At 57.6% G+C, this 8,089-nt stretch overlaps 3 protein-coding genes across 3 annotated transcripts in view; 2 read left to right on the forward strand and 1 right to left on the reverse strand.

The window, feature by feature from the left end:
* The window catches only part of ANO8 (anoctamin 8), a gene marked incomplete at its 5' end in the record, with an annotated part of 24,454 nt that extends 17,645 nt beyond the window's left edge, over nucleotides 1-6,809 (forward strand). Inside the window, 3 exons of the mRNA XM_026867574.1 lie at nucleotides 4,934-4,940; nucleotides 5,972-6,023; nucleotides 6,679-6,809. Coding sequence (XP_026723375.1) covers nucleotides 4,934-4,940; nucleotides 5,972-6,023; nucleotides 6,679-6,809 — 190 coding nt within the window. The remainder of the gene's footprint in view (nucleotides 1-4,933; nucleotides 4,941-5,971; nucleotides 6,024-6,678) is intronic.
* On the reverse strand, nucleotides 408-1,313 carry MRPL34 (mitochondrial ribosomal protein L34). The gene is made up of 2 exons (XM_026867573.1): nucleotides 1,228-1,313; nucleotides 408-1,019 (listed from the first exon to the last, which is right to left on the reverse strand). Exons 1-2 carry the CDS (start codon nucleotides 1,269-1,271, stop codon nucleotides 713-715), a joined length of 351 nt encoding a protein of 116 aa, XP_026723374.1. The 5' UTR covers nucleotides 1,272-1,313; the 3' UTR covers nucleotides 408-712.
* The window catches only part of ABHD8 (abhydrolase domain containing 8), a 10,761-nt gene continuing 5,265 nt past the window's right edge, over nucleotides 2,594-8,089 (forward strand). Inside the window, exon 1 of the mRNA XM_026867572.1 lies at nucleotides 2,594-2,953. The gene's annotated coding sequence lies outside the window, so the exon portion shown is untranslated. The remainder of the gene's footprint in view (nucleotides 2,954-8,089) is intronic.

Below are 8,089 nucleotides of genomic sequence, written 5' to 3' on the forward strand. Positions count from 1 at the left end.
GGGGGGAAGGACCCGGATGTAGCGCCGGCCGCGGGGCATGCTGGGAGCTGTAGTCCGGTCATCGATTACCCTTGGCCCTCGTTATTGAACGCGCTGCTCATTACGGCACGAGAGAGGCAGTTTTAATGAGCAGCGCTGGGAGAACAGGTGCCAGGAGAAGGAAATTCCTCCCCTGCACCCCACCCCGAGCCCAGAGCCGCAGCTGAGATTCAGGTCCCCAACACCCTCAGGGGGCTGGAGGCACGGAGCGGGTAGAGGCGCTGCCGGCAGGAACTAAACCCCAAATTCCCTCCACCCTCAGCCCTAATCCCACGCCCGTGCCGTCCTTCCGCAGGCTCCCCCGCAGCTGCAACCCCGTGAACGAGCCAGCTTCCCTCCCCCTGTTAAGTTTCACACAGCAAGTTCAAGGGGAGGCACCGGGCTTTAATTACAGCTCACATTTTCACAAGTTTATCTCTGAATCACACATACGAAGTGGCAATAATTTTACAATTTAAAGTGCAGCCGTTAAACAAAGCCTTTGGGAGGCCACCCTCAAACCAGCATGATTCCTCACATGCTCCCAGCAGGAGAGGGACGGTCGGTTGCTGCTGCTCGGCACAGCCTCCCTCAGCACGGATGCCCAGGCTGGGTCACTCCAAAGCCACAGCAGCAGCTCTAAGGGCTCAATTCGGGCTTGCCCGACATGAAACCGACCTCGCAGGCAGAGCCCTCAGTGGCTCAGAGACTTCCTGCCCTTCAACATCCGCCGGAGGATGACCTCGATGCCGGCCGGTGTGCTGATGCGCTTGATCCAGCCGTGGGTCCGTTTGCGCTTGCGATTGTTGGGCTGATACTCATTTCCACGCGCTTTTGTGCGGATCTGCTGGTGGTTCCAGCAAGACACTGGGCCAGGGCAGACATCCACAGGCTTGAAGGCAAAACGGCTTCTGAGATGCAGCTCCTGGGAGCTTGAGAGGACAGAAACTGTTCGGTGCCGGAAAGTCCAGGCGGTAGTAGCTTGCTGCAGTAGAAAAATTCTTTGGGAAAATGGAAAAAAAAAAACAAGAGAGGTGAGAAGAAAGAGGTTGGTGCAGCAGCTGACAGGAAAATAAAGGGCTTGTTTGCAGCCAGGAACTGCCCTTGCCGTGTCTCTCCCCCGGCCCAGCGCCCCCCGCTGCCCCGCCGGGGGTAACACCACACCCCGCCCGCCCTCAGCCCCCCCGGGCAGGCGGCGGCCGCCGTTACCTGCCGCCAGCAGCCCGCGGCCAGAAGCGGCCCAGCGCCGCCATCGTCCTCGGCCCGTCCTGACAACACCGTCCTCCCAACAACGCCGCTCCTTATTGGCTCCCTCCGCCCGGCCAATCACGGCCGGCCGGAGGACAACGCGCATGCGCGTTGGGCGGGAGCGGGCCGCAAGGGCCGATGGGTTTTGTAGTTCTGGGGAATGGCTGGGGCTGTTACCATGGTGACGGCCGCGGGGCACAGCCTAAGCCCCCCGGCCTTGCGAAGCGCTGAGGCCTCCTGCAACGGGGCGGGGGATCGTCCCCGTCACAAACCGCCACCGGAGCTAAGTCCGCCTCTAAAGGCTGATTTACTGCACCCGGGGTGGTTCTGCTGATGTTTGGGCCCCTCCGGGACGGGAGGGCCAGGCCCAGGGCCCTGCCACCACCGGGCCCTGAGCCGCCGCCCTCCCGGCCCGCCCTCCTCACCCGTGAGGGGTGCGCCCTGCCTGCCCTCCAAATTGCCACGACAAGCAGTGTGGAGCACAGGCACTCATTCTTGGAAGCCCCAGTGGGCACCGCCGCTGGGCAAGAGGGTAAACTGGTGCGACCAGACTCTCAGACTGCCTGCATCCTCTCACATACACATCTATATGTAGATAGAGCAGCATCGTGTAGGATGTGCCAAGGCACCTACAGAAAGGCTCAGCCTCCGCCCATTCCTGAGAAGGTGAATGTGATTGTGTGTGTTTTACAAGGCAGAAAAATGAGGTGCAGGAGGAGGAAGAAGAGGTGGAAGAAGATGAGGAGGGACAGCTGGGTGGTCAGAGAGTGAGCGAGCAGTAACCCGCAGGATCTCAGTCCTCCTCTCTGTCTGCTCTGAACATCGAAGGGATCCTTTCCAATTGCTTTGCTGGAGTCAAGCCCAGCTGTACCGCCAAGAGCAGGCACCAGCTCCAGGGTTTTTCTGTTTGGTGTGTTCCCGCCAGAAGTCAGCCCGTTGGGGTGAGGGGATGCGATTCCAGCTCTCCCTAGCCCACAGCTTTGAAAATAAACCCAAAAGACATTGGTGATTTTACGCTCGTCCTCCTTGTCCTGGCTCCTGGGATCTGCATGTTCATGCTCTCAGAGCATGGTGACCCATGCTGAGCTCCGACACGCTCGTGACACCGACACGCTCATGGCCTCTGGGAAGCCACAAATACCAGAATGGCGACAAAAATGGTAAAAGGTAAGAAAAGGAACCCGGTAACTCGTCTCACTGGAAGCAGCAAAAAACCAGGGTGAGTCCTCTGGCTCCCCTGGCTCCTTGGCAGGCTCCCATGGGCGGGTGGTGGGGCTGCGCTGGGTCTTGCTTTGACTGGCAAGTCTCCTTGTCTGTCACACCGAGAGCCCTCCTCTTTAGGAGGGATTTAAGGGGCTTTCTATGGCTATAGACTACAAGGACAAATAGCACCCCCAAACCCCAGAGCTCAGTTATGAAGCTGCTCGTGGGGAGAAGATGGAAGGAGAGATTTCGGTCTAAAGCAGATGAGCTGAGCTGAAGGCATCGCTCCATCCTTCCCACCAGACAGGCAAAAAAATGTAATCGGAGGAGCTGAAGATCTGAGCAGCCTGCCAGTGCTGGCACCCTGCATCCTGCACAGGCTCCTGCTGCCTCAGGCATCTTTTCCTCTCCCCCTTTGCCTCCTGCAAGATTTAAGCCTTTCATTTGCAACCTCGACTCCTGACAATCCTTGTCAATAAATGAGGTGAGCATCCTCTTCTGTCTCTCTCTGTCTTTGTGCGGAGGACTCGGAGCACAGGCTGTGGTGTAGGGCATGTGCTGAGGTGGAGGGGAGGAAGGTGCTCTGCACGGGGAGCAAAATGGCCAAAAAGATGTTGTGGGTTGTTGGTTTTATTTTTTTTCCGAAGCTGACAACGGGAAGGGATTTGAGAGGCGTTAGATGGGATTGCGGGGAGAGAAGGGGAGACGGTAGCCTCGCAGCGGCACGGCATTGCTTGCGCTTAAATAACCCTGTTCTATTCCGCATGCTTTGAGCGCGGGGTTATAAAAAGCTGCCCAGTGATAAAACTTAAGGGACGGCTTCTGTTGTGATGCAATTGCAGTAAATGATTGCTGGCTCTGCCCGAAGACTTGCTGTTGCTATGTGGTGTCAAATCTGCTTGGATTTTCGGTTGGAGACCGAGGGGGCACCTGCACGCATCGCTGCCCAGCGGAGGGGGCAGGGTTTTTTTTCTTCTTCTCCTGCCTCCTTGCAATGGTTTCTTCCAGCTTGCTGCTGGAGGACGTTTGCTGCCAGATGAAACCAACCGGCTTTTTTTTTTTTTTTTTTTTTTTTTTTTTTTTTTTTTTTTTTTTTTTTTTTTTTTTAACGGCTGTGCAGTGGGACCAGGGGGGATGATTCCCCCGTGGAAATCCAGAAGGTTTGGGAAACGGAGGGAGGTTAAGCGGGATTTTGGTCCCAGAGGTCAGGCACAGGTTACTCCACTGTGCATTGCATAATCTTTTGTTTCTCAAGGTCTTCTTCCTTCCTAAAGAGAGACGTGTGGCAGGCAGCCAGACGCGGCTCCAGGCTGCCTTGTGTCTTGCAGACGCTCTGCTTTCCCTGCCCTGCTGTTTCTTGACTGAATGCGATTTGTCTGCGTCCTGCGGGCCCCCAGGTGAAGTCCTGGGGACCGCTCCTCCCCCTCCTGGGAGGCTGCTGCATCCCTGCCTGTGCTGAGGATTTCAGGGCTGCCTCCTTGGTTTTCTATTTGTACCTCCGATAAAGCTTTCCTGACTACTTACTCCTGACTGTCCTGATAAAGCTGCTATAATTGTATCAGGAGTGGGAGGCCAGGCGTAACAGAGTAAATCCAGGTGCTTGCCACCAGCTGAAGTGGCTTTTTCACATTCCCCCAGAGGGAAGTTTGCTTTGCAGGACTGAGACTAAGCGGCATAAACATTTTCTTGCACATTATCTGAGATTGGTGCTTAAACAGACGTTCTCTTTATGTGTTTCTCGATGCTGCATTTTCTCCACTTTGCAGAGAGTGAATGACTGGGGGAGGGCTGGGAAGAGCATAATAATATTTGCCCATTCCTCAGGAGTGTCGTGTGTCATCATTAATACTCGTGAGCCCCGGAGGGAAGGGATTAGAGCTGAACAAATTATTATGGCAGGTCGGATTCTGGCTGCAGCACATCTCACGCTCCTCTCTGGCATCTCTCCTCTGAGGATTTGCAAGGAATTAGCAGATATCAAGTCCCTGCTACTTCCCACGAGGGCCCAGGGCTCTGTGCAGGGAGGGGAATGGAGGTGCTGGGTGGTGATGGGGAGGTTTGTTGCTGTCGGCTCCGGCGCTGGCTCCTGCTCATGCTGCCCCTGCAGTAAATGATGCTCTCGGCTCGTTTATTGGGGCCAAATGGTTCCCAGGATTTCTCTCAGCAGGGACGGGCTCACGGCTGCTCTGGGAGCTGTCATGGAGGAGTGCTCCTGCCCATGATTCAAGGTCTCCCCGGCAGGGACGGGACAGGAGGAGGAGATTTTTGTCATTCCCAGCACCCTGGATGTTGGGGACACCGGCTGTCTCCAGCCCTGTGTGCAGGGACCCAGCAGGGCCAGAACCACCACCGGATGAGGCTGTTTGGGCCAGGGGAGACCAGGGATGGCAAGGGAAGAGCCAGCTGGGCTGGCCCATCCCAGCGTGGCTGTAAGCATGCCCGTGCCATGCTGTCACATCCCTGAGGTGGACGTGGTGTGAGCACTGCCCTGATACACCACCCCACGGGCTGCGTGTCAGCCCCACGGGTTCTGTGTCAGCCCCACAGTCTCTGTGTTAGCCCCACGAGCTGCGTGTCAACCTCATGGGCTGCATGTCAACCCCACAGGCTCTGTGTCAGCCCTATGGGCTTTGTGTCAACTCCACGGGCTGCGTGTCAGCCCCACGAGCTGCATGTGAACCCCACGGGCTCTGCATCAGCCCTATGGGCTTTGTGTCAACCCCACGGGCTGCGTGTCAGTCCCATGGGCTCTGTGTCAGCCCCACAGGCTGTATGTCAGCCCCACATGGCTTCCTGTCACGTTACCCCATCAGACTTTCCATCCTCCACCTGCCACATCGCGTCTCGTCCCATTTTTCTCCAGCTGTGACATGGTGCCGCTAGTGTATACAAGGTGAGGCGCTGCAGCCTGAAGTAGGTCAGTAAGTTGTTTTTCCCCAGCTGGCTTATTCTCTGCAGCGGTGGGGAGGGTGAAGCTGGAAAACCCCACACGGACACTCAGGGATGAGGTCTGGACCTGGACAATAAATCATCCTCCCAGAATTAATCTCCAGCATCCCTCGAGCGTCCCCTCTCTGCTGGGAGCAGTTTCCTGGGGACAGCTGTGATTTTGGGGGGGACCAGGACATGGGGATCAGCTCGGGGCGATGCCATCCACCTTCCCAAGCCTGCACCGTGTCCTCGGCCTCACGGGACACGGGGCCAACAGCAGGTTCCTGCTGCGCCTGACTCATTGTTGTGCCTGGCCTTATGTAACCGGTGCCGAAATCTCGCTCTCTGCTGGGGGTGACGATGGAAGGGAGCTGGGATGACTGGGGGGGGTGGGGGGGGGTGAAACAGCTCATCACCATGGTTACCAGCATCTTTGCAAAGTTCTTTGCATCCATCTGGTTTCATTCTCAGCCCTTTTCATCTTGCGGAGGGAACATCCCTTGATGTTTCTGGCTGCATCAGCCGCGGCAGACGGTGCAGTGGGTTCGAGGAGGCGCGTGGGAGGTGGGAGACAGGCGTGCGTTGCCTCCCAGCCCCTCAGCCGAAGCCTGACATCGGGGCGAGTTGCTTAACCCCCCCATCCCACCATTTCCCACTGAAAGGCTCGACTGGGCTGCGCTCGCTGGTGGGATTTGGGTGATGTTTTCTCAGTCAGGAACTGCCACGAGCTCCGGCCTGGGCGTATCCGAGCGGAGGCGTCTCAGCTCAGGGAGCCAGGCCCTGCCCTGCTGAATATCCCCTCTTTGCAGTGGGATCTGGGCTCGTACCCAGATCTGATGAGGCTGGAAAGCAGCTGGAAGCCCAAGCCTGGGCTCCTGGATCTGCCTGCAGAGCTCCTGCCTGCCAGAGCCTTCCAGCAAATCAATTCTGGAAATGAACAGGATGGACTAATTGAGTTAATCCTGAGAAGTTAATCAATGTCGAGGCAGTTTGGCCAGAAGTCCTGTTTATAATCCATACAGAGATCATTAGTACCTTGTGAAATGGAGGCGCAGCGCAAAGCCAGGCTTTATAGAAATCAGAGGCAGAATCACATCCAGGTCTCGCAGGTTGAGCCTGGGGGACCTGTACCCAGTGCAGGTGCAGGATGTGGCCTGCCAGCCGCAGGCAGAGCTTGCGGAGAGCTCGCAGCCGTGCTCACAGGGACTGCAAGGCTCAGGGTCTGCCTGGTTTCCCCTCTCCCTGCTGGGTTTCCTCCTGCTCCATCCCTCTGTTCAGCATTACTAGCTCAAGAGCAGCTCAGGCCTGGCACCAAGTTGGTGCTCAAAAACAGCAAGAGGCAGCTGAGCACCACCCAGCTCTTCGGGCTCACCGCCCATCTGGAAGTGTGGCTCAGCAGAGCAGACTAGCGCCTTGCCAACGAGATCTGGGTTTGGCTTCTGCTTCCCAGGGCTCTGAGACCTCCTGCTCTTGCCCATCGGCTTAGATGGGGCCCCCAATCCTGGGAGGAGTGAAGGGAGTCCAGCGGGTGGCACGGCTGCTCAGCACGGTTCTCAGAAGGCTGCTGGGAAGCTCCAGGGCAGCCGCATCCTCCATGGATGTGCTCGGGTCCAGGAGAGGAATCGCCAGTGCCAGCACCAAGCCACAGGGAGCTGGGACCACCGTGCCCCACGTTGAGGGTAGTCCCTGGGCTGCTCCGCAGCCAGCAGCGAGGAGAAGAACCCAGGATGGGCTTTGCTGCATCTTCAGTCCCTCCAGTTCAGCACCCGGAGCCTTGCACGGAGGTTGGGCCACTGTCCACGGCAGAACCAGGCAAGAATCAAGGGCTGGCTGCTGTCCCGAGAGCTGGCACTGCTCCCCGGATAAGCCACTCCGGCTTTGCCAAGGAAACCATTACCCAGATCACCCGCCTGGAACAAGCAGGCTGGTTTTTCCTCGGGGAAACCCACAAGCCCTGTGTTGGGCCAGGACCGGCCGGCAGCTCTCAGCAGAGCCCCCGGGAGCACGCGTGTTGGGGTCCGTGGGGTGTCTGAGGAGGATGCAGCATTGACTTCTCCAAACACAGGGAATGATAAAAGCCACAGAGGAGGAGACCTGTGTTCCCAGCCTGCCTCCGTCCCTTATTTTGTTTAATTCTCTCTCACGGGGGTTGCCAGCAAAGCGCCCGTAATCCGCCGGGTGCGCTTGAAGGGCTTGTTTGGGGAGTTAAGGGGGCTGCTTCTGACAGTGTCACTGGGATTTAGATGTTAAATTCCCCCTTGGGAACACACTTTTCCTTCTCCTCCCCTCCATGGGGGTTGATGCCCGCAGCCACTGCTCATGGGACAGCCGGTGCCCTCTCCTGCAGGGACAGCCCCTCTGTGCAGCACCCGCTCTGGCTCTCTTTGCTCATCAGCATCAATAATTCACCGTGTTTGGCTTCATCAATAATAAATGCACATCAGGCTGCCAGCCAGGGGATGCAGGGACCTCCCCAGCCCCTCTGCAGCCAGGGTGGCATCAGGGCACCGATACCCCCAGTGCCACCAGCCTTTCCCACCTTGCATCCACCTTTGCTCAGGTCTGGCTCACTCTCAGCTGGGCTCTGTGATCCCGGTGGCTGCAGATCCTCCCCCAAAGCCACCCGAGTGCATCTGGAAGAGCAAACATCCAGGAATGAGCCTTGGGGACAGCAAGGACAGTGCCATGC

Source organism: Athene cunicularia, unplaced genomic scaffold, assembly GCF_003259725.1.
Source record: "Athene cunicularia isolate RWA unplaced genomic scaffold, athCun1 SCF_77, whole genome shotgun sequence".
Lineage (NCBI taxonomy): Eukaryota > Metazoa > Chordata > Aves > Strigiformes > Strigidae > Athene > Athene cunicularia.